General features: G+C 55.2%; 2 protein-coding genes across 3 annotated transcripts; one reads left to right on the top strand and one right to left on the bottom strand.

Moving 5' to 3' along the window:
- Positions 1–2,071: 2,071 nt before the first annotated feature.
- LOC106885327 (cytochrome b-c1 complex subunit 9) lies at positions 2,072–3,623 on the bottom strand. Its single transcript, XM_014937482.1, has 2 exons — positions 3,459–3,623; positions 2,072–2,356 (listed from the first exon to the last, which is right to left on the bottom strand). The coding sequence occupies exons 1-2, from the start codon at positions 3,597–3,599 to the stop codon at positions 2,309–2,311; spliced, it is 189 nt and encodes a 62-aa protein (XP_014792968.1). The 5' UTR covers positions 3,600–3,623; the 3' UTR covers positions 2,072–2,308.
- An 83-nt stretch (positions 3,624–3,706) lies between these two features.
- ZMAT5 (zinc finger, matrin-type 5) lies at positions 3,707–22,381 on the top strand. Of its 2 annotated transcripts, none has more exons than XM_014964820.1 (6): positions 3,707–3,761; positions 9,113–9,345; positions 11,018–11,080; positions 11,310–11,390; positions 18,442–18,553; positions 22,136–22,381. In XM_014964820.1, the coding sequence occupies exons 2-6, from the start codon at positions 9,219–9,221 to the stop codon at positions 22,263–22,265; spliced, it is 513 nt and encodes a 170-aa protein (XP_014820306.1). In that variant the 5' UTR covers positions 3,707–3,761; positions 9,113–9,218; the 3' UTR covers positions 22,266–22,381. The 2 variants fall into 2 exon arrangements, with proteins under 2 accessions (XP_014820306.1, XP_014821118.1); XM_014965632.1 differs by having other exon boundaries at positions 3,709–3,761; positions 9,110–9,345.
- Positions 22,382–24,335: the final 1,954 nt, after the last annotated feature.

Here is a 24,335-nt window from a genome sequence, read left to right as displayed (position 1 = left end):
TGACAAGTGCCACTGCCAAACGCTGTTGTGCTGGGGCTGTTTTCAGCACCACGTTATTTGTTGCACAAATATAATGAGTCCTGAGTGCTCCGAGGACGAGATCTCTCTTTGCCCGAAGCCCCTCATGACAAGGCGTAGGAAAAAGGGAGTTACATTTACCAGCTTCCCCCAAATGTGCTGTCGGAAATCACCTGCCGGGGGTAACTAACTCTGCTCCCCTTCGGCTCCTCTTCTCCAGGCTCATGGCTTCATTTATTCCCCGCCAGCCCGTCCAGTGCCACCTCCCCTGTCCTGACACCATATTCTGTTGCAACGGAGGGAAGACATGAGCATTCAATATGAGTGATCAGCAAGCTTCGTTTATTTAGACACACTACCATTCTTTTATGCACACTCATAATTAGCTCATACATATTGCAAAATGAGAGCTCATTATTGGTTAGTTCTAAAAAGACAGATCTGCCCAAAATTCCTTTCTTACAGCTACATGCTTACCTTATCACAGACATTCTGTTGTTGGACCACAGCTGCCTTCAAGGCCAGAAGAACAACTTCAAGGCCTTGCAGTTATTGGGAGCTAGATAAGCTGAATATGGTGATTATTAAGCTCTTGCTGGACTAGCTGCCCCTTCTCAGCTAGCCAGTCTCCCACAGTATTCATCTTTAGATCTTGCTTCCAAGAAGCTGCAACTCCCCATCACCTGCTCAGCACGGCGTGAAGCTGCGGGCACTGCAGCCAGAGCCAGTCCCACGCTGGGAGATGATCCCAAAAAAAGCTTAAACCTCTTCAGCAGCTCTGTAAAAGCACAGCTGAGACCAGGAAACTTGTAGTTGTCTTTTTGCTCAAAAAAACCCAACCAACCCCACAAGCACAATGTTGTTTTTAAGTCCTCTTTGAGTAAATGTTTTACTCCTGACACCTATTTGCGAACCTAATAAAGCTTCTTTCATTAGCTCTAATTTGCTCTGCCTCATCCGTCGCCTAAAATCCCTCCTTATTAGTGGAAAATATGGGAGGAGGGAGAGATGGCCTCTGGGCTGGGAAAGAGCAGGAGTCACTCAGCCAGATCTTCCTCCAGCCACCCGAGAGCCAGGAGTAATTAACTGTAAAGTTGCTGGGAAGAGAATTGCTCCTTCCCCTCCCACTGAAGGCTCCTCCTGGAGCTCAGCGACTCCTCTCCCTTCCCAGCAGCTCCCCTTTGACCGAGGAGACTTGTAGGGTTCTGCCCTCGGGCCACTTGAAGAGCCAGAAGGCAGGGAAACAGCCAGGAAAGAGACCCACATCCCCGGGTTCTGGCTGAGCTTTAGCTACAGGCCATCCCCCTTCCCAGCCCAGCAGACTGAGGGGTGCAGACCAGCATCCCCCGAGGCTCAGTAAGGCCAGTGGTGACAGAGTCCTCACTAATTAAGGCAAGGAGGCAGCTCTGAAAGGACAACAGGCCAAGGGCCTGCACAAAAGATGTGATTTTAAGTCACTTCTCTGTGAAAAAGACTAGAAGACAGCCCCCTACCCCTCAGAGCTCTCCTCGGGCAGAAGTCTAGGGTGCTCCCAGCAGAGCCCAGCTCCATAAACACTTACAGATTTTTCAAACCATTTTTAGAACTTTGTTTTCTTACAGTGTCTTGAAACTAAGGTGCAGGGCAGCCTGGAGAAGAGAAGGCTCCAGGGAGACCTTGGAGCCCCTTCCAGTCCCTCAAGGGGCTCCAGGAGAGATGGGGAGGGACTCTGGATGAGGGAGGGGAGCCCTGGGAGGAGGGGGAAGGGTTTGACCCTGCAAGAGGGGAGATGGAGCTGAGCTGTGGGGAAGAACTTGTTTGGTGTGAGGGTGGTGAGAGCCTGGCCCAGGTTGCCCCGAGAAGCTGTGGCTGCCCCATCCCTGGAGGGGTTCAAGGGCAGGTTGGAGGGGGCTTGGAGCAAGCTGGTGTGGTGGGAGGTGTCCCTGCCCAGGGCAGGGGGTGGCTTTAAGGTCCCTTCCCACCCAAACCATTCCATGATTCAAGCATTTTCCATCCCCTAGACGAGGAGAAGCCACAAGCAGGCCAAAGAATCACTCAGGTGAACACACAGGGATGAGACATGGACCAACATTTTTTTTTTTATTACTTTAACAGCGTAAGTTTGAGTGCAGCAGCAGAACTCGTTGAGTCCATCGTGGTTTACATCATATCAGTAGGTGGCTGATATAATCTGGCTTGGAGTTGTTCAATCGGGAACCCATTTCCCTTTTGATACAACCAGTTTCAGGAGGCCGAATCCTTCTCTGCAGTGTCTTTTGCCACCCCAGGCTGGATCCTGCTGCTGAGCGTTTCATTCATCGCTCGTCTCATACTTGTGCTTGATGTGTTTCCACAGTTTCTGTATGTAAAACAAACCAGAAAAACCCCATAAACAGTCATCTTAGCCAGCTTTTCAGTGGTCCTGGGATCAAGTTTTGCTTTAAAATGCAAGTTCTCATTAAAGTAATCTGCAACAGCAAGAGGGGAGCTTTTAACAAAATACTGTTGCTAAAAAGGAGGAGACGGGGACCCTGATCTTGCTCTTTACTGCATTTCCTCAGCTCACCCAACCCCTGCAGGGCAGGGAAGGGGTCACTTTGTGCAGCATCAGTTTCCAGCTGGTTTCGTGGCCTGGTTCAGGAGGCCAAAGAGCAGACACTGCGCTGTCAGGGAAGGCGCAGGGCAGCTCTTTCCAGCAGCAGAGCCATGCAGGTGGCCTGGCTGTGCTGGGAATCCATGCCTGGGTGCTCTGAGAGACCCAGGACACACCAGCACCGCAGGGCAGGGATAAGGACCCCTGTGCTGCAGATGGGAACACGCAACACGCTGAGTTTTTTGGTACTTGGTGCAAGATAGAAATTACAGCACCTCTTGCCTTTTCTTAGGGCAGGCGTTGCATCGCCTCACCCCGTCCAGGAAACTGTTATATGTCCCGTCCACGTCACTCAGTCCCCAGGCAGTGATTATCCCACCACAGCTCCACTTTGAAACATACAGATGACTTGACCCATCTCGTCTAAGCTTCACGCCCAGGACTGCAGAGTCCGCTGTCCCAGACACCAGCCATTACCCCTCCCTCTGCTAAGGGCAGGCCATGAGGGCAGGCAGAGCTGCAGCCCTGGGCAGTGCAAAGCCAGATCAGCCCATGTCCACCTTCCCCCATCTCACTGCCCTTGACACCCGCTCCCCAGCCGGGGAGAGGTCCAGACCCAAGCCCTGCCTGCCGGGCGCCGCCACACCACCAAAGCCTCCACAGGCGGGGAGACAGACCCTGAACCCCGGCCCCGCCGCCGCCTTGGCCCTCGGAGCCTTTCTGGGGGCAACCAAGGTGGCGATGCAGCCGGGGCACCGCGGGCCCGAGGAAGGCGGGGGCAACCCGGGACCGGGCCTAGCCTGACCTTCAGGGCCCTAGGCCTAGCGCCCGGGGCGGCTCCCCGCGGCGGGGCGGCTGCCGTCCTTACCCCCTCGTTGAGGTGCTCGAAGATGGCGTCGGCGCCCTGGTCGAAGGCGCGCTCAAAGAGGACGGCGCCCAGGACGATGGTGAGGGCGAAGGTGGAGGTGCGGCGGAACAGCGCGCTGTACGCCTGCCGCAGCAGCGCCATCTTGCCCGCCCGCCGCTCTGCGCCTGCGCCGCCCGGGGGAGGGAGGGCGGGGGGAGCGCGCCGCCGGGCATGCTGGGGGATGTAGGCGTCGCCCGCCGCTAGGCATGCTGGGAGATGTAGGCCGCGGAGGCCGTGCGGCCTAGGTCCCGGGCCCGGCGGGAGGTGAGTGCGGGGAGGCGGGGGGGGTCTGAGGGCTCTGCGTCCCCCTCCTTCCCCTCAGCGGTGTCCGCTGGGCAAGGCCCGGTCGTTGTTTTCTGCTTTTTTTGAGGTGAAATCAGCCGGGTTAGTGCAGGCCCGCGGGCTGGAGCCCTCGTTCCGCTGCGGTCAAACCTGGCAGGTTTGGGTGAGACCCACCCCCCCCGGGCTGCGAGGCCTTCCTGGGGGGCAGGGAACGCGTCCTGCCGGGGGTGACACAGGGAAGAAGGAGGGTTTTGCTTAATGGCCCCTTCTGCTCACCCCCTGAGGACGGTGGGGGTGTCCATGGCCGGCTGAGGAGGGCTGCGAGCACCCTCAGATGGGGGCTGTGGCCCCCGGCAGCTGGGGACACTCAGGTGGCCGCTCCAGAGGCCTCGGGAAGAGGTGACATGGCCCCAGGTGGTATAACCGCTGTGGAAAGGTTCCCATTCCGGCTTTGCTGCCTTCTCTTCCTGTTTGTTTTTGTGTTGAACCTCGTCGAGGGCAAAGGAGCCCCAGGATGGGTCAGTGGGTGATGGGAAGGAGAGGTGGGTTTGGGTTTGGGAAGGAGAGGTGGGTTTGGGAAGGGAGGGCAGGCAAGGGGGGTGCGGGAATCTTAACATTGAAATCATCCCACGGCAGGTTTCTCGTTAAACGAGCATCTACATTAAATTTCAGAACAGATCTTCAAGCAGTGTTCGCTCTGTAGTTTCATGTGTCTCGGCCGCTCAGGAGGAGCACAGAGTCTGGCTGCGTGGTCATTTATTTTAATTTATTTATGGTTGGTTCCCTGCATGCAGCTACTGTGGGCATCCCTGGGATTTCTGGGGTAGGGCAAACCTCTGCTGGTGCTGGAAGCCCGGAAGGTGCCTAATTGCTCTCTACAACTACCTGAAAGGAGGGTGTAGAGAGGTGGGGGTCGGTCTCTTCACAGGCAACAGGACGAGAGGCAATGGTCTCAAGTTACCCCAGGGGAGGTTCAGGCTGGATATTAGGAAAAAATTTTTCACTGAAAGGGTTCTCAGCCATTGGAATGGGCTGCCCAGGGAGGTGGTTGAGGCCCCATCCCTGGAGGTGTTCAAAAGACAGGTTGATGTAGTGCTGGGAGGTATGGTTTAGGGATGGTGATGCTTCTTGTTTGTTGTGTGGGTGTCTATTTTTGTCAGTTAGGTTGACGGTTGGACAAGATGATCTTTAAGGTCCCTTCCAACCTAGAAGATTCTGTGAAAAAAAAGAAAATTCTGTGAATTCCTATGCATTGTGTTATCCCTTAGGCTGGCTCTCTGAAAACCTCCGTTACTGTTTTTCAAAGTTAACAGCTGGGGATTGTCTCTGAGACAAGTCTCCCCAGTCACCTATAAACTGCTGCCACTGGGCTGGGTCTGTGTAATGCTCAGGTCGGTGGCGGCCCCGAATCGAGCTCCCCGTGTCTGCTGGGTGTAAGGGAAGTCGGAACCCGTCCCTCTGTCACTGTGAAGGTGCTGGCAGGCTCTGCCGGCGGTTTGCCGGTTCCTGCAGAGATATCAGCACATTTAAATTGGTGGCTGAGTATCGTTAAGCTCGACGCTTGGATTTAATTAACTTCACATCTGCCTGGGTACCCAAAGTGGCCGAAACGGCCCCGAGCCTGGGCTATAAGAAAGCAGGAAATTGAGGTCAAGGCCCAGCAGCGACTCTTGGGGTTCGGCGTGGAGAAAAGCGGCTGCACCCAGACGAAACCAATCCTGGGTCACCTTCTTCCCTCTGTCCCCGGCTCGGGGAAATGGCTGAAAGAACTCCCTGGAGAGTCCTAAATAAAATCTGTAGCTGGTAGAGCGCGATGTGGAATGGTTTGGCAGCAATTTGAGAAGGGGAAATGTAGGAAAGGTGCACGTGAGATCTCGGCTGGAGTTTTAGCGAGCGCCTCAGCTGGACAAGTGCAACACCTGGGAGGTGTCTCAGAACGTGCCGTTTCTTACAAGCCGTTGCTCCAAGAGGCTGACAGCAGAGGATTTTATTGTTAATACATTTAAGCGTCGAGATACAAAGACATAGCCCTGGCTTTTGGGGTTGGTTTTTTTTGTTTTTTTTGTATTTGGATTTATGCAGAAAGACTTTTAAGCTGGTACAAAGCCTGCCTGAAGTCGTTTATGGCTGTCTGCGGGTCCGGGGGTCTGCTCGCCTGAATTCAGTTGCAAATTAGGGTCTAGAAATGTTAAGAGGAAACAACCGAGATGAAGCAGTTCTTTATAAAGCAGCTACATTTGCTTGATTTCATAATGACTAACGTGGGTTTAATTAGAAAACATCTCTGTTTTCAACTGAATAATGCTCTTTGTTTACTGTTTGAGCCGTTTGGGAGGATGGAAATAGGTTAGCCAGTGTTGCTCAGAAGCAGCTTTTATTTCTGCGTGCTGGTGGAGCGCAGAGCGCTGTGGATTGCTGGTACTGCAGAGACTTGTCAGAATCCAGCCAAAATAATCCACCCAATTGAATTCTTAAAAAATAAAAAAAGATGGAAATAAGTCTTCAGTGTAATCTTTGGAGGGGGCGATCTCTGGGAGACTCCAATGCTCCTCTAATTGCTTTTTAATTCCGTTCATCCCCTGCCATGGGAATTGCCAGGAGAATTCGGGAGCCGGCACCTCTGGGGTGCGGGATCTGGCTGCCTGAATCTGGAGGAGCTTTGGAGGAGGGGTCTGCTCGCCTGAATTCAGTTGCAAATTAGGGTCTAGAAATGTTAAGAGGAAACAACCGAGATGAAGCAGTTCTTTATAAAGCAGCTACATTTGCTTGATTTCATAATGACTAACGTGGGTTTAATTAGAAAACATCTCTGTTTTCAACTGAATAATGCTCTTTGTTTACTGTTTGAGCCGTTTGGGAGGATGGAAATAGGTTAGCCAGTGTTGCTCAGAAGCAGCTTTTATTTCTGCGTGCTGGTGGAGCGCAGAGCGCTGTGGATTGCTGGTACTGCAGAGACTTGTCAGAATCCAGCCAAAATAATCCACCCAATTGAATTCTTAAAAAATAAAAAAAGATGGAAATAAGTCTTCAGTGTAATCTTTGGAGGGGGCGATCTCTGGGAGACTCCAATGCTCCTCTAATTGCTTTTTAATTCCGTTCATCCCCTGCCATGGGAATTGCCAGGAGAATTCGGGAGCCAGCACCTCTGGGGTGCGGGATCTGGCTGCCTGAATCTGGAGGAGCTTTGGAGGGGGAAGGAGGGGGAACGGAGCTTCTGCAATTATTGCTGTCGGGGTGATGAAAGGAAAAGTTTGAAATACGATTTCAAAGGCTGGCTGCTGCTGGGCTTCTGCAGGCAGAATTCCCATGGAGAGCTGGGGAAACTTGTGTGGGACCGCTGCAGAATCTCATTTGTTTTCCCCGTTCACCGCAGCCGCTTCTGCAGAGACAGAGCGCAGGAGCCGGCAGCTGCAGCAGGGAAGCTTTTATGTGAGCAGAAACTTTGGGAGACGATGGCATAAGATGGAGAAAGGGGGAGTTTTCAATACTTAAAAGCAGCAGCAGAGCCTGCCAGTGGGCCAGGTGCTGAGGGGAACAGCGTTCCCCCTGCATTCCAGCAGCCCCACCACAGTGTGGCAAAGCTGGCTGCTGGCAAAACTCTGGGGTAATCTAGTAAAAGATGGGGGGAAATTATGGTTTAGTGTTGATTTAGATGCACTTGGCTTTGATTTCTTGGGCTGGAGCAGGACAATTTGAGACCCCAAGCCCTACAGGGCTGAGTTAGGCCTCCCAAGCAGGAGCCACGTCCGGTTGTGTTTGCAGGTGATGGGGTTGACTGTCACGTCAGGGAGCGATGGCTGATCAGCACCATCTCCCAACACAGTATTTCACCTAAAAAACAAGGAAAGGACCTTAAAACGAAGAGATTTCCAGTTCAATTGGGTCTCTGAACGTTTTGCCTTCAGTGTGAAGGTTCGCGAGCCCATTCAAAACAAAATGAGATGATCTTTCCATTGAATGCAGCTGGATGGAGATGGAGGAGAGAGACAATGTCTTAACTTGTGGCATGAGGCCGGAGAGATTTCCAAGGAGCTGATTGTGAGGGAGGGAGCCGGGGCAGGAAGGGCGTTTGGCAGGTGTTGCTGGTGAGGTGCCGGGCTGGCTGGCTGGCAGGAGGGCTTGGCAGAGCTGCCGTGGCTCAGCGTGCTCGCTCTGAGGGATGGCCTGTTCCTGCTGCTCTTCCCGCTGGTTCTGAGGGATCAGTAGGGAAGCTGTGATTGATTCTGACCCTGTTTTATTTATAAAATCTTTATTTCTTGCGCTGGTCTCCGTGCCATTTTTTAAACCCATTTGGCTGTCAAGGTGTCAAAAAGTGGAGAATTGCTTTTGGAGTTTATCTCCCAGTCCATCCATCTTTGGCATTTATCAGGTACCTTGGTATCACTCGGGAGAGAACCTACAGCTCCTGCGGGGTGAACTGCAAGGACAGTGATGGGGACAGGGCTGCCCATAACCACAACCCGCCCCTGCCCTACCAAGGTCTGGGCTGCTCCGGGCCCAGCAGAGGTGAGAGCACCCAAATTCTGTCCTGTTAACTCTCAGTATTGCACAGTAGAGTCTCCACACTACAAATATCTGTGGGATAAAGCTCTTCTCCCCTGTGGGAGGAGAAGGACCGGGCATCTCCAGGTTGCTTTCAGTGGCCATGGAGTTGTAGGTGCTTTCTTCCTGGCTGTAAGGCTGTTGTGATCTTAGTTATTGCGAGTGCTGGACTGGGTGAAGCAGACACATCTTGCTGCTGTAGGCTGGGGAGGATGAGGAGGGCAGTCCTTGATGTACAGGAGTGAGTAGGTGTGAACTGAACAAAGTGTTACATGCTTTAGTGTTTGTAATGCAGCCTCCCACTTGCAGTGCAGGTGAGACCAGCTTTGTTTTCATCTTTGAGGAGCTGTTGAGTTTCTCCATTCCCTTGTAGAGGCGGACACGGGGGAATTTCCTTCCTCTTGCTTGTGGAAGTTGTCTGTGGTTTAGGGTTAAAGTCCCGGTGTAGGGGACCTGTAGCTCCTCCTGTCTGCACACTGGATAGTTTCTGCTGCACCTTCCCCTGGCGCAGGTGGTGACTGGGAGCTGCTGGCTCTCTGATGTCTCTGCTTTGTGTGACCTGAACCCCAGCACACTCAGGGAGTGAGAATTCTTTCAGCAGAGATGCTGTTTCTTTGGGTACCAGAGGTAAGAAATGCAGATGAACAAGCAAGGAATGCTTGTTCTCCCATGTACATGCAGCAGATGCTGCCTTACCAGTCTCTGATGGACAGGAATATATACTACTGGGCCTCACCTCTTTCTCTGTCTGCCAGCCCTAAATGATTTGAGTTCCTCTCCTTTGGAAGCAGGCGCTGTAAATCTTGGATCCTCCGTCCCCAGGGCGGGCATGGCTGGGCGCCGAGGATCTGCCTGATGGTTCCCAGGCCACGCTGATGCTGCTCAGCCAGAAGAGAGATGGGGAAAAGATACTTCTGTGACTACTGCGACAGGTCCTTTCAGGACAACCTTCACAACAGGAAGAAGCACCTCAACGGCGTGCAGCATCTCAGGGCTAAGAGGCTCTGGTACGACTTATTCCGAGGTGGGTACTACCAACTGTCTGCCGTGCCCTTTCTGGGACTGGGGAGGTGATGGATGAGGTGGGAGGGGCAGAGGAATAGATAAAATAAATCAGCACTGATGATTTATATTCAGATTGTCTGTGCCAGTGAATTGCAGACTTGATACTGTTGCTGTGAAGCGATCTCAGAGGCAAAGCCCTCGTGTGGGAAGGGGAAACGCTCTGGATGTGGGAAGGGGAAACTGTAGATGTCAGCTACAGGGACTTGAAATGAGGTGGAAGAGATAGGTTGTTTCTGAGAACAGGAGCTGCAGATAAAGCTCTCTTGGCATCATGAGCAAGTCTGAGATGGGAGACCCGAGAGAACAAAGGGAGTTACAGTCTCTGAAGGTGAGTTAGGTGCCTTCTGCAAACCAGAGCTGATCTCTGACGTGTGAGGAGTGAGGAATAGGGGTGTTTTTGTGGAGAAAGCGGGCTGGAAGGCAGGCTGTACGCATGCAGTGGGTGAGTGGGTGGGAAGCTGGGAGCAGATCTCTGCACTGGGTGGAGATGTCAGGTCTTGAGAGTGGCTGTGGGAGTGGCTGAGGATGCGAGTGGGAGATCCCAGAAGGGTGACAGGGCTGGCTCAGAGGAAGAGGACTGGGTGCACTGAGGTTTTGACGGAAGGCAAGTTGGAATTCTGGGGCTGGAGGCTGTGTTGGGATGTGCTGAAGGAAAACCCCGTGTCCTCTGCCCGTTTAACAGGCCTCTCCTCCCCCAGCTCAGTGCTCTGAGCTCGCTCACTGTGCAGTTACGTGTGTCCTAGTGCCAGCCTGAGGAATATGGTGGGAATGTGCATCCAGGGTGTCAAAGAGGGAGCAGGACTGTGTGTTTGGCAGTAGCAAAGACTTAGTTTGGGTTAAACCGGTTGTGAAACCACTGCCTATATGTTCCTCGGCTTCCTTCTGGTTCCTCAGGGCCAGGAGCTGCAGGCTGTGTCTCTCTCCTGGCTAGCGAGGTGAGGAATACCCTGGGGGGCTCTGGGGGGCTCTGCTGGCTGCTTAACTGTAGGTGGAAGCTGGAAAGGCTCTCGAGTGTGGAGAAACAACAGCGCAGTTGTAGCCGGGGCAGTGATGGTGAGGCAGATTGCCTAGAGCTTTGCTTCTCTTCAGTCTCACCCTTGATTTCCTGATAAAATTCCTCATCCTGATTCATCTCCTCTTGTCTCCAGACTCTGTGGCCTGGCATCAGCCAGTGCAAGCTCTTCCATGATCTCTGGGAGCTGCTGGGTCTTTGGGACTTGCTGTCCCCAGGACATCTCCGAGAGGTGAAGGACCATTTCAGTGGTGTCCACTGGAGACTTGGCACAGGGTCCTGTGAGGCCTCGCACAGAGGTTTGCTGAGAGCTCTGTGAGTCTGCCTGATCTTTCTCTGCTGCACAGAGCTGCTCCAGAGCCCTTGCTTTTCTGTCATGCTTCTTTTCCCCAACTGGCAGGGGGAGAAAGCATGAAGCAGAAAGCAAAGAAGGTGATATTTGCAAACCAGCGAGAAGCTGAAGCCAGGGGTGCAGACAGGGCTTGTTGCCTGTCAGTTTGTCTGTGGCTTAAGTTCCTGGTTGTTGTGTAAAACACCAGAGAGCTGACCTGTTTGGGACCATGATAGGATGGGGTATTGCTGTGCAAGAGACCTGTAACCTGTCCTTTGTCTCCCCTAGATGCTGCTGCTATCCTGCAAGAGGAGCAAACCAAGAAACCTTGTCGGAAGTTTCTGCAAACAGGTGAGTTCTTCTGAGGTAGAAATAACTGCCTGAGCTACAGCAGCTCCTTCGTGAGCCAGCCCAAGGCTGTGCTGAAGAGCCCTGGTATGTGTCTTTTATCTTGGAGGGAGTGAAGGGCTTGGGTCTGTGTGTCTGGCATGTGGTTGCAGTAGATATTGGGTTTGCATGCACATGTACACGGGAAAACCTTGTGCGTGGCTCTCATGGAGCTCTGTGGCTTTTGTTCCAGGGCAGTGTGATTTTGGGTCCAACTGCAGATTTTCCCACATGACAGAGCAGGACCTGGAGAAGCTGAGTGCCCAGGTTCAAGGTGAGTCATAGAATCATAGAATGGTTTGGGTGGGAAGGGACCTTAAAGACCATCCAGTCCCATCCAGACACCTCCCACCAGCCCAGGTTGCTCCAAGCCCCCTCCAACCTGCCCTTGAACCCCTCCAGGGATGGGGCAGCCACAGCTTCTCGGGGCAACCTGGGCCAGGCTCTCACCACCCTCACACCAAACAAGTTCTTCTTCAGATCTGATCTCAGTCTCCCCTCTTTCAGGGTCAAACCCTTCCCCCTCCTCCTAGGGCTCCCCTCCCTGATCCAGAGTCCCTCCCCATCTCTCCTGGAGCCCCTTGAGGGACTGGAAGGGGCTCCAAGGTCTCCCCGGAGCCTTCTCTTCTCCAGGCTGAACCCCCCAACTCTCTCAGCCCCCCCTCCCAGCAGAAGGGCTCCAGCCCTCCCAGCATCTCCGGGGCCTCCTCTGGCCCCGCTCCAACAGCTCCATGTCCTTCTGCTGGTGGTGGCCCCAGAGCTGGAGGCAGCACTGGGGGGTGTCTCCCCAGAGCGGAGCAGAGGGGCAGAATCCCCCCCTCACCCGGTGACCACACGAACAAGACAGTGTCCAGGGGTCTGTGAGGAGGAGGAGTCGCTGCAGGGAGTGTGGGCTGCCCAGGGGCGTGTGAGGGGCTGTGCAGCAGGAGCCTGTGACCCTGCGCTGCCGGCACGCAGTGAGCTGAGCCTGGGTCCCTCCTGCCTGTGTCTCCCTGTGACGGGAGCCTGTAGCGCGGCTGTAAGTGCTGCAGTTTCTCATATGCTTTCTGCTCGATCTGCTGGCAGAGGCACAAACGGGGAGTTGAGCAATGCTGTTACTACTTAGCAGCGAGCATCTGAAGCAGAGAGTGGGCTTTCTGAGCCCTTGGGGTTTTGTTCGGTCGGGGAATAAAAGCTGTCAGCAGCAGAGGGCACTGGTACATCACTTCCCCTTGGATTTATGGATTTGATTTCCCCCCACCTCTCTGCTCGTACCTGGGAGCTGCTGCTTCCACTCCTGGGAAGAGCCCGCCTGCTCTCGGTTGGGTTGTCCTGAGGTCTTGGATCCAGAAATGACCTCTGCTCACGTAGCCTTTGGGTAGAACTGGAGTTTGGGCAGAGGGTGAATGGCAGCCGCTCCCCTGCTGTGAGTCTCCGGAACTTTCTCATTCTGGGAGAGCCACCTCCTTGCCCTAAAAGGGGTGGCAGCTCTGTTTTCTCTCTAGGATTCTTTGCTGTGGTGGTTAGAGACAATGTGAGGGAGTTGTTGGTGAGAACTTATGGAGCAGTTGAGGTCTCCCCTGGAGATGGTTTAGTCCCAACCTTAGCTTGCTCAAAGCAGGGTAAACCAGAGCATGCTCAGGACCACGTCCTGTTGTGTTCTGAGCATCTCCAAGGGTAGAAACCCTACGTAATCTCTGTGGGCAACATGTCCCAGTGTTTGCCCACTATTTGCAATAAAAATGTTTGGGTTTTTTAATATTTAAATGGAAATTCTTGTATTTGGGTTTGTGTCTGTTGTTTTTTGCCTTTGCTGGGCTCCCTCCAGTAGGTCCCTGTCTCTGGTACTGGGGAGCCCAGCGCTGGCCTCACCAGTGGGGAGCAGAGGAAGGATCACGTCCTCCACCTGCTCTTCCTAACGCAGCCCAACTTCTGAGCAGGTCTGGTGCCCACACTGCTCGCTGGAGCCAACTGTTGTTTTGCCAGTAGTCTGGCAAAAACAGCCTTAGGTGTTGAAAGTGTGTGTAGGTGCGTGTGTATGTGTGAGATTCGGGGCGTGCGTGGGGGAGGGTCTCTCCTGGCCTTCAGAGGGCTGGGATTTGACACAGCGGAGCTCTGGTGGACCCCGGGGGAGTGGGAGGAAGGTGCTACAGAGCTATTCCAGTCCTGGCCGTTGCTGAGTCAGTCTGCCAGTCCCCGCGGCGACTCCGTGAATCAATCTCTGAACAACACTGGCAAGTCAATAACCCAGCTCCCGGGGCTGCGCCGCAGACGGAGCGCTCCCAGGAGCTGGCACTCGCTCTCCCCGTCCCCGCTGCCAGCCCACAGCCTCTCCCCGACCCTCCTTGGCTGCTCTGGGGCTTAATTCTGGGCTCCCGAGAGGTGGCAATAGGATGTCAGCCTATTTGCAGGAACCTGTAGTGTTTCCAGTCAGTGGAGGCTGTTTATTGCAGGGGAAGTGAAAGCTCTTTGGAGCAGAGCGGAGCTGCAGGGAAGGGCTGGCAAGCGCCGGGGCAGGTTTCATTGCCAATTACACTTGTTATTGAATAGTGACTTCTGTCAAATGGGTCAGGTGTAAGCGGAGAATTGGCGAGTGAGAGAGCTGGTTCCTGGGGGATTACTTGGAAACCTTGCATTTGTATTATCGAGTCAAACATTTAATTAAACAATTAGGCTTCGTGGAGCGATTGCCGGGGGACGGCGGGGTGCCTCGTCCTTGGCTGTGCAGCTCTAACAGAAATAGCTGGTTGTAGGGTTAAATCCTGCTCACCTCTCTCCTGGTGCTGCTCCGTGGGAAGCCCCTGTGAGCCGAGGGAGCAGGCTGAGCCTTGCACACACCTCAAAATCTCCTCACAGGAGCTCGGAGGGATTTAGACTGAACATTAGGAAGGAATTTTTCACAGAAAGAGTGGTCGGGCATTGGAACAGGCTGCCCAGGGAGGGGGTGGAGTCCCCATCCCTGGCTGTGTTTAAGGGCCGTTTAGATGCAGTGCTGAGGGACATGGTGTAGGGGAGGACTTTGTAGAGTAGGGGAGATGGTTGGACTCGATGATTCCAAGGGTCTCTTCCAACCTGAATGATTCTATGATTTGGTGGAGGGAAGGGCTCAGCAGGACTCGGTGGAGAAGAGGTGGAGCCCATCACACTGTGGACTGGATGGAAGGAACAGCTCCAAAAGCCGGGCCGCTCTTTGGTGTGTCGTGGGGACGTCCCACCGCTTCTCAGGCTGCTGAAGCATCTGTGTCTCCCATGTGAGGCTTAGGGCAGTTTCAGGTGGGGTAGCGTGATGGCAGGTTGGGCTGCAGGTTGCATTAATCACGCAGGAGATCTGATCTTTGTAGCACGTCCGGCCGGTACCTCCGTCAGTAATTAGCACCTGGTGGCCTCAGAGACTTCCCATCTGAACCTGCAGCGTCTGGGAGATTTTTTTGGGCTTGCAGCCTGGGGTGGTCGGGGATTGGAGATGAGCTGAGAGCCTGGAAGCTCCACAGTGCTCTCACCGTTTTCTGCAGAGCCTTGTGTGACCGAGCTGGAGAAGGCCACGCTCTGCCTCTGGTGGGACAAACGTGGATGGTCTCTTGGTAGCTCCACGGTGCTGCCTCACTCTGCTTTCCTCACTCTGCTGTGAGGGTGTAGAAGCCGAGGAGCTTCGGGCTGTGTGGAACCTGTGTCTCCCCCTGTCTGGGGATGCTTCAGAAGAAGGTGCAAAGAAACCCTGTAGAGAAGTGGTGTAGCCCACTAACCCGTGCTCGGGGGCAGCCTGGCATCCTAAACCACAGCAAAGCCCTTTCTGCCTTTTTTTTTTCTTTTAACACTGCTAAACCGCGATGGCACTTCTTTGTCATGGAGATATTGAACCCTGTGAAGTGTTTGGTGTTGGTAGTTCCGTGTCAGTGAGCTCTCCTTCCTAATGATGCGTTTTCATTACAGCCAGAGGAAACATATTATTCTTAACATTTGGCCTTTTTCAATGCAGGGAGTTCACCCTGTTGTTTGTGTTAGTCTTGTGGGTTAATAGCACCGTTTCTGGACGATTCGCTGTTCCGTAACAGCTCGGAGCCTGTCCTAGTTTGGCTTCAGCATTTCTACACCCCGTAGAATATACTCATCAAGAAGCAACAGTTTCCACCTTCAGCAGGGCGGGAGGCATATTCCCAGCTGTTACCACATCAAAGCATTAGCCTTCTGCATCTGCTGCATCATTCATCAGCCAGACACTTCCAGGCTGTCATTTTAAGTACAGTCATGTCAGGAGAAGTCACTGTCAAATTGCCATCTTCTTGCTGGAAGTTATTGGCTCCCCGCTAACCTGCGTCGCTTCTGCTGGTGGTGTTGACACCAGCCGGCCTCTTTGGGGAGCTCCAGCCCGTCGGAGCTGCCAGGGGAGAGTCCTGGGGAGTGTTTGCAATGTATTGATGGAAGGAATATGGGTGTCCCCGCTGGGGGTGGTCACACTCGACCAGTTTAAACTGGGGATGAGGAGGAGAAGGAGCCGCTCTCGCAGTCAGCTGCCACTTCTTGGCTGCAGGGTGGTAACTTCTTCAGCTGCTCGTGTTGCAGGGCCTCTTCAACCTCATCTTCCCATGTTCTGGAGGAGTCTGGGCTGCCACATCTTCCTGCCCTGGGAGGGAGCTGAAGGATTTCATGTGGATCTCTTTGCTGGGTGACCTGCTCGGTCCTGGTGGTTACATCTTGCGCCTTGTTCAGGAGGAAAACTCATGCTAGAAGTTGCCTGGGGGGAGAAGATAAATCTGGACTCCCACTCTGGCATCATTAGAGAGGCACTTCATGACTACAGCCACTCTTAATTGGCTGTAATTAGACTTTGAAGCAAACACCCCGGCGAGGAAGAGGGAGGAAGCGCCTTCACACCCCTCTTGCTGCTGCCGTCTGGCTGGCTGTGCCATCACATATGGGGAGTAAGGGCTGGTAGTCGTGTTTGAGGTACATTTTGGAATACCTGGTGACATTCAGGGGATATTTCCAGTCTCATGGTGGTCCCCGGATGGGACGTGTGTGCGTCAGAGGAAGAAGAGTCAAAAAATGTGCCTTTTTGATGGGTATGTGTCAGGGTGGGCAGAGCCAGGCGGTTGCCCGTACCCGCTGCCTTGTTTCTCAGCCCAAGGGCTGGAGCTCTTTGGAGCAGTAACTCCTGGAGCTTCAAGAAGAGGGAGCCAGCTGGATGGCTTTCCAATCTGGACACCTGGGGCCTCATTTAGGCCAGCGGGAGTCTGGAGTTGTTCCACTGCAGCTGGTGAGCTTTTCTGGAGGAGACAGTTGAGGCTGCTTGGCTCCCTGGGCTCCCACCGGTTCCTGGTGTGACACTTCAGGGCAGTGGCCTGGGGGCTCCCTGCTCTAAACTGAGAGGCTCTGGCAGTTTTTAGTCTGTGCTGGGGCTTGGAGCGGGATCAAAAGGAAATCTTAGTCGTAGGTAAAGGTGGGAGAGGTTTCTCTCTGGGATTTCTCTTCCTTGCCTCATCAAAGCCATCTCTGCTTGTCCCCTTGCTGAGGTGGGATGTGCCCAGGCGCTCAATGGAGATGGAGGAACCTGGAGCAAAGGGAAATAAAGTGGCTGTGGCCAACACTGCTGGAGAAGTCTCATTTGGGAGCTGAATTTGGATATCCTGAGTCTGAGCAGCGCCCAGCTCACCAGACTGAGCTTCTTGCCCACCCAGGCTGTTGGGGTGTCCCCAGATGGCTCCGCTGGGGCTTTGCTCCTTGGGAGCGACTGTCGGAGACGTGAACAGTCCTGTCTCCGACCATATCCTTATCGCCAGGCTGCAGAGCAGCACCTCAACATCAGGACCACAGCAGGCTGCCTTTGTGGTGGCAGTGAGTACATCGTCACCCCTCCCAGCAGCAGCAGATGAAAAGGCTGGATGACAAATTATCCATCTCCGGCTGCTCATTGTGTAGCACATTTCTGCCATCCTTATTAATATTCAACAGGCAGATGAATAATTGGTTGCCACCACTAGGATGAAGTGATCCTTCACTCTGCCCAAGCAATATTAATTTCACACCCTGTCTGGAAACGTATAATATTTTCCTTAAATGTGTGACATATGGTGGGAAGGTGTGGAGCAGGCTCCTGGGGGGCACGGCTGCAGGTGGCTCCCGCCGGGGTGGCAGCTTGATCTCTAAATGGGATCAGGATTCCCCCAGAGCCCTTGTCCCCGGAGGGTTTGATGAAGGGGGCAAAGAGGAATGACACACAGGTGCCCCGGCGTCCTTTTTATTATGAACAGTGTTTGGCTTTCCAGTATCACGTTCCCCTTTTGTGTGAGGTGGGAACTTTCCACCGGGCTGAAGATCTAACAGCCCTGAGCATCTCCTGAGCCTGACGTGCTGTCAGGAGCACGACTGTGTCAAGGACTCGTGTGAGACCCTGTTCTCTGTTAGCGTCCCTTCCCGCTTTGTCACCGCTGCCCAGGGGGGACCGGGGAGCTCTGCTAACTGGGCAGCTGAGGATTTCTGCCCACTGGGAGGGACTGGTGAGTGCTGGGCTGCCCCGCTGGCTCTGTGCCCCTCTGCCTGGAGAGGACAGTGCTGCAGGATGGGGCGCCTGCGGGGATCTGCCCCACGCACTCCCCTGTGGGGTGATGGAGGGGTTGAAAGCTTGAAAGGACCCCAGGCTGCCCTGCTGCTTGTTCCTACTGGTTCCCTTGCTCGTTCCTAACTCAGAGGAGAAAATGCAGGACCTTGTTCCCCTCCCTTCCTACTTTTCTCCCTCCCTCAGTCACGCTCTGCTTCTGCACCTGGGCTGAGCAGGGCTGGGTGACAGCCGGCTCCGCAGGGGCTCGGGATGCATCAAGGCAGCCTGAGCCTCAAACAGAGCTGTCGGCGTCTCTGAACTCCCCTCCCCTGCTCGTGGGCACGCTCTGAACCTTTCCCACTCTCGCGGCCTGCCAAGTCCACATCGATCTGGACAGACGTCCCTGTCACTCCCACCAGAGCGGGCAGAGGTGGCAAAGTCCCTCCTGCCGGTCGGAGGGACACGTCTTTGGAAACAGATCAGGGCTCGGGGCCAGCAGAGGCTGTTTCGGGCGAGGACGTGGACGATCTACCCCCGGGGGGGGAGATGTCAGACTGGTGTGACTCGCCCTGCTCGCTGGCTTGGGTCTTGTTCCTGGCTCTGTCTGGCTGGAGCTGTCACTGGTGAGAAGGCCAAGCATCAGATGGCGGGAGGACAGTGGAGGAGGAGGAGGAGGAGGAGGGGCTGCCACAGGCATATTGCAAACTCTCCACCGTAAGAAACTACGCGGGGTAATGAGCGGTGGGTTTAATGGAGTGAAAGGACTGCAGCGTGAGCATCTGATAGCCCTCTCCTTCTCTCTCACAACCAGGGGAGCAGAGATCAAAGGAGCTGCGGCAGGAGGGAGCAGATGTCCCACCTGGTGCCATCGAGGACTGGCTGGAGAAGAGAGCCAAGAGACTGAGCGTGGCTCAGAGCAACAGGTAGGGGTGGCCGGGGGCATCCGTGTGAGGGCTGGCTGCTGCTTCTGGCCCACACGGTGCTGAGGAGGGGTCCCACGAGGAGGAATGTGAGTGGGACAGGAGAAGAAGGCACAGGGGATCAGAGGGCCCTACTCAATGGAAACCCCTGAGCTGTCATTTAACACTCGGTGACACCAGCACTGTGTGTCTGCTGGTGGCACACGTATGGATCTAGTCTTGCACGCCCATGTCAGAGGTGCATGGATGTGTCTCCCCGTGTGCAGGAGGGACAAGCCAGGCCTTGCTGCCTGTGGCTGCTTCTCCAGGGTTCTCCTGCGCTCTTTGCAGAGCGCACATACGTGCCTGGAAGGACAGTGACACCGCAGTGCTGAGTTATCATGCCTGGAGTTCACCAGCAGGAGCCCGATCTCATCTGTTGACAGCTGCCCCATCCTCTGCCTGCCCTGTCTGCACGCTCTGCCTGTCCCTGCCAGTGAGAGGGTGGAATTAGCTCCTCCTCACAGCATTCATTCGGATTCAGATGCCTGCCGGTGCCTGCTGTTTCCTTGCTCACCTGACTGTGCCGCAGGCTTAATTGGATGACATTTGGGCAGGTGCCAAATCTCTCTTTTGTTCTTTTTCTGTTTGCTCCTGTCCTCTCTCTGTTTGGTCTGGGCAGGATCTTCCTTCTGGTGCTTGTCTGGGCTTGTTGCTGTCTGTTCGCTCCATCCGTCGCCTTGGCTGCTCTTAGCCCTGCTGTGGTCCTTGCTGACAGCCATAATCTTCCTACCCCCCTCTACACTTCACTTGCCCCATTTCACTTGTCCTGCCCATGAATCCCTTCATCTTGGGGTAGATTGTCTCTTACAGAAGACAGCCATCACTATCCCCAGAGGAATTTCCAGACCTTTGTAACTATGTGGTCCCTCCTGCCTCCAAAGATGTGCCAGACCTGGGATTTGTAGGGCTGTTGTGTTCTACCCAGCCTCTCTGCCTCTGCTGGCCCAGAAACCATCTACCACTGGAACTAGACACCAACTATTCAAAGCTTCTCTTCCTCTATCTGGCCTCGCCGATGCCTGTCCTTGTCATTTCTCTTCTCCCTTTGTGCTCTCCAGCCCCAGCCTTGCCCTTCCCAGCAATGCTGTGTTTTGCTCTGTCTGCCAGAGAAGTTGTTCTGCATCGCCAGGGAAAAGGGGCTGGTTTAGGCAGGTCCCTGTGCTCCTGGTGCCTGGGGAGTCTGTGTTCCTCCTGAAAATGCTTTTAAGGACAAGGAGCTCCCTCTCCCTCCTGCGGGCCTTGACGTCCCTGAAATGTGGCAGGGTCTAAGGCTGCTTTGGGGAATTTGTGGTTTTGGATTTTAACCTGCCCAGAGGCTGCCTTGGCTGGTAGTGTCAGTAAAGGCCATTAGTCTGCACAAAACAGTGGAGAAAATGCTCTGAAGGGCAGTCGGCTCCCAAAGGAGATGCTGGAGACACAGCTCCATCTCTCTCTGCTCTGAGTTGGAAGGATTCAGGCTGGGATGGAAAAGGTCCTTGGAAGCATGGTGCTCCCGAAGCGTGGAGGGAGGATGTTGAGCCTGCGAGCGTAGCTGAGGTTCTCTCTCTGCCTTAACGGGGGCTTTCTCACAGGATACCTGGGGATACCTCAGCAGGATGTCACAGGTGGAACTGCTGGTCTCCAAGTACACCACAGTGCAAAGAAAACGCCGTGCTGGGCTAGAAGTGGCCGTGTGGCCTAATACTGCCCAGGCTGAAGGGTATCAGGGCTGCCTTTCTTAAAGGCAGTCACTTGAGCACCACTTGAGACCATCACCTGAATCAGCCCCGTGGATGGAGAGCTGCCACGCTGCCTCCCGCCCGTCGTCCTCGCAGCCGCTCTCCCAGCGTGGCCGGGCTCGAGGGGACAATCTTCCTTTGGAAACCTCCACCTGATGCTTATTTTCAAAGTCAGGCCGTGCCGTTGCTTTCTGGAGAGCTGGGGTGGAGTTGGATGGAGTCCGTGTAGTTCTTCTACTCGTGGAGCTCTGCCAAGGGGTGATTGATTTTTAAGCTGATTTCCAAAGGAAAGGGAGCGTGTCAGTGCACGTGAGTGTGTGCTTCTGCCAGAACTGTGGAGCCCCGTTATTTTTTACATCAGAAAGGGGTCTGAGGCCTCAAAGATACTGAGATACTACAGGTTTCACGCACATGGAAGTGAGTAGAGGAGAGGGATCCCATTAATGCCTTCGGAAAGGGAATGTTCTTGACCCTTGCTAGAATCCCTGGGGACAGCCATTCGGAGCGCTCCAGCTGTAGGTAAACCTTTGATAGCACTTGTATCTTATGAGACCCCAGGGAATTGAGTACCCAGACAGCATCCTCCTTATTGATTAGTTCTGCTGCTCGCAGAACAGCTCATTAGTTGATAGCTGGGCTCTTCCCCACCCCATTGCTGCCGCGGGGGCTCCTGCCGGCATGAGCCTGGCCCTAACAAAAGCTCTTCCTGCCCAAGGGGGGCTCGGTGCGTGTCCTGTAGGTCTTGTCTTACCCTCAGCTCTGGAGAATCCCCGACAAGGGGAGAAGCATTAGGCCAAATGACTTTGCTCTGTGCTGCTTGCCTGGAAAACGCCGCACTCCACTTCTTGTAGCTGGCTTTGGGCCACCTCGTCAGCCCCGCAGGGAGAGGAGGGTGCTGCTCCTGGGGAGCATTATGTAAAGGAGTTTGATTAGATTTCTCCTGGCACAACAATTAAAAAGATTCATCAGGATTGGGAGGTAGAGGCCTGAGAAGCTGGAAGGCTGCTGTCAGGGCTGGTGCTAAAGAACAAATGAGTTTCCCTGCAGTCAGGAATTAATGGAAAAGGTGTGTTTCCCATGAATTTAAACCTTCCCCGGCCAAGCGCTTTCTTCAGCTGGAGAGAAGGGGGCGAGGGCTTCTTGCTTTTGCCCTTCTTTGGCCAGGTGTGGTGTTTGCAGCAGCCTCGGCTGGTGAACCTGAGGGAGAAAAAGTGTTTCCCCGGGCGGTGAGCGGGAGGAGGCAGCCTGTTCCCTGGGCTGGAGGGTGCTTCTGTGAAAACACCCCGGCGTTTTTTGGCAGTGGCTCCGTTTCCGAGGGGTCCTTGTCCTTTGGGAAGCACACAGCTGGCCTGGGCTTGGGGCTGCCGGCAAAGAAACAGCTGCTCATTTCCTTCCTTCTTCTCAAAACTCAGCTGTGGTGAGAGCCCAGAGCAGCTGGGGGTGGGAGGGGAGGAGACCAGTGCTCCCAGCACAAGGCTTCTCCTCCCAGCAGCTCTGCCTGGGATGGCTCTCAGAGGGGCTGTGCTTGCTCCCCCCCTGCAGACCCCCTTATCTGGGGGGGAGACCCCCTTATCTTACTGCTCCCACCTTATTTTTTGGTAGCATGTATGACATTAGCAAACCCCAACCACTTGAAGGGGCCAGGGGGTGGTTACGCAGCAGATTTGGAAGCGGGGGAGTGAATATACCCTGCTTGTACCTCACACCCCCCCCTCCCACTGACCCCCTCCTCCTTTGGGGGGCTGCAGGGGGGCACAGGACCTTGCTGTCAAACTGAGCCACCCCCATCTCACCCCTGCCCCTCTCCCTCTCCTTGCCTTCCCAGTGCTCTGCCTGAGAAACCAGCGCCTTTCCAGTACCCGCCGGGCTGGCCGCCAGTTCAGGATCTACCCCCATCCCTGCAGGCCCCCCCACCGGGGGGGTGGCCGGTCCCCCCCAACCTGCAGTGGGGCTGAGGCACAGGGACACCCGCAGGGGCTCTGCTGGAGATGGACTTCTTCCTCGCCCGCTCTGGGAAAGGGACAGAATTATTTATATACACTTTTCTATCAATAAAAGCCCCCCCCCCCCAGCCCGTTGCAGCCTGTGTGTGTGGTGTTATTTCTCGCCTGGCAGCCTCCCCTGGGCTGAGCAGTTGTCTCACTGCCCCCGGGACAGGGATGTGCTGTCACCTGGAGCTGACAGCCCCCTCTCCCCCGGCAGCCTCCATCCCCTCAGACCCCTGCTGTTCCTGCTGCGCCCACTCTGCAGCCCTGGATCCGCAGCCGGGCTCTACGCCTCTGATCTGGTCCGGGGAAGGAAGCTGGAACCAGGCTTTTAAAATTGATATTTAATATTTTCCTACCGTGTTTATGATTTAACGTTTGCTTCCGTTAAATTCAGTGTGTGAAACTGCTTCAGTTCAGGTGCCGCAGCTCCTAATGAAGAGCTTGGGGAGCCCCCTTCATCCCGCTGCTCCTGCTCCCGCTGCGCTGAAGGTGAAAGGCAAGGAGGAAAAAATATCCCAAGGTCTCTCCTTCTCCAGGAAACTAAGTAAACAGTGAGTGCTGGCAGGGAAAACCCCCTCCCTGGATCGCTCCCTGCTCCAGGGGCTTGAGCTGGGAAGGGGTGAGGAGGGACTTGTGGCCTTTCTGCTTGCTGGGAGCTGGGGTCCTGGTGCCTCCAGCTTCCCTTTACTGGTCTGGAAGGGCTGAGCTGGAGAAGCCTATAGGGGTGCTTTTAGAGCACGGCTTTGGTGTGGCCAAACCCAGCCACGTGGTAGCCACAGTGAGTTTTAGGGAATGAGCTCTTCTCCCCAGAAAAGGGAGGAATGAACCCCTTTGCAGGTGGGAATCCCTGGCTCGGTTTCCTCGGGAGGGCGGGTGGGTGCCCAGTGTCACTGTGGAGCTGCCCAGGGATCCCGGCCAGCAGTGTCCAAGGCGAGAGTCTCTCCGGCAGCAGCTCTGCCCAGGCGGCTGCACCCCCTGCCAGGGCACTTCAGGTTTGGCCAGTGCTCTTCAGGTTTGGCCACTGCACTTCAGGTTTGGCCGCACACGGCGGTGGTAGCTCCAGATTCATGAAGAGTGCGGGCAGGAGCCAGCTGCCTGTGGCCAAATCCCTCCCAGATCACGGCAGCGCTCGGCTGCCCGGAGCTCCCACCTCGGGCTGTGCGGTGGTCACCGGGAGCCGTCACCCGTCCCGGGGCTGGGTGTCACCCCGGTGGGGAAACCAGCCTTGGCCGGAGGCTGCTGTGGCTTTAATCCAAACTAAAGGGTGTTTCTACCCTCTCCCAGTGAGACGAGCCCTGCTGAGCCCTGCTGAGCCCTGCCTGCCCTGCTGAGCCCTGCTGAGCCCTGCTGAGCCCTACCTGCCCTGCTGAGCCCTGCTGAGCCCTGCCTGCCCTGCTGAGCCCTGCTGAGCCCTGCGCTTGCCCGGGGGCTCAGGGGATGTGGCATCAGCCCCGTGTCCCATCCTTGCCTCCCCCTGCAGGAGCCGGCTTGTGTGGGTGAACGAGCACTGGTGTGGCACCTATCTGGGGACAAACTGATGTCCCCTGGAGGAAGAGGAGACCCCTGTCCTGAATGTGGAGGTTGTGCAGCTGCGGGAGGCCAAATGGGGGGAAAAGACCCCCCAAAGAGGCTGTGGGATGCTCGGGAGCGGGGCACGAGCTGCCAGCTCCGCTCTCGGCCACCCACGGGAGCAGCTTTGGCCGCTCCCTCCATCCCATCACGGCGTGGGGACAGAGCCCCGGGGGGGGTCGGGGGCTGCAGGGGGGTTAAGCCCACCGCCCCCACCACTCTGCTGGCTTCAAAGGTGATGATTTGCTTCGGTCGTGGCAGTGGCAGCTTGTGGCACCCTCCTGAGGATGCCACGGCCGCCGCTGGCAGAGGGAAATCAAAGAACACCCCCTCCCAATGTTTTGAGGACGGTGGTGAAGCCTGTGCTGGCTGTTTCACCCTCAGCCCTCAAAATACTTCGCAGTTCCTCACCCGTGTTTGGGGACCCGCTTCCATCAGCCCCCACGTCCCCTCCCCACTCTGGGTGCT

Source organism: Calidris pugnax, unplaced genomic scaffold (genome assembly GCF_001431845.1).
Source record: "Calidris pugnax isolate Ruff unplaced genomic scaffold, ASM143184v1 scaffold7, whole genome shotgun sequence".
NCBI classification, from domain to species: domain Eukaryota; kingdom Metazoa; phylum Chordata; class Aves; order Charadriiformes; family Scolopacidae; genus Calidris; species Calidris pugnax.
This window is presented reverse-complemented; position numbering and strand designations above follow the sequence as displayed.

What these genes read in the sequence shown, in the direction of transcription:
- LOC106885327 (XM_014937482.1), bottom strand. Translation starts at nt 3,599, where the DNA reads ATGGCGCTGCTGCGGCAGGCGTACAGCGCGCTGTTCCGCCGCACCTCC. An exon ending in TCGAGCACCTCAACGAGGGG is followed by an intron (nt 2,357 to 3,458) that starts GTAAGGACGGCA and finishes TTTTACATACAG; the next exon opens with AAACTGTGGAAACACATCAA.
- ZMAT5 (XM_014964820.1), top strand. Translation starts at nt 9,219, where the DNA reads ATGGGGAAAAGATACTTCTGTGACTACTGCGACAGGTCCTTTCAGGAC. An exon ending in TCGGAAGTTTCTGCAAACAG is followed by an intron (nt 11,081 to 11,309) that starts GTGAGTTCTTCT and finishes CTTTTGTTCCAG; the next exon opens with GGCAGTGTGATTTTGGGTCC. An exon ending in GCTGAGTGCCCAGGTTCAAG is followed by an intron (nt 11,391 to 18,441) that starts GTGAGTCATAGA and finishes TCTCACAACCAG; the next exon opens with GGGAGCAGAGATCAAAGGAG.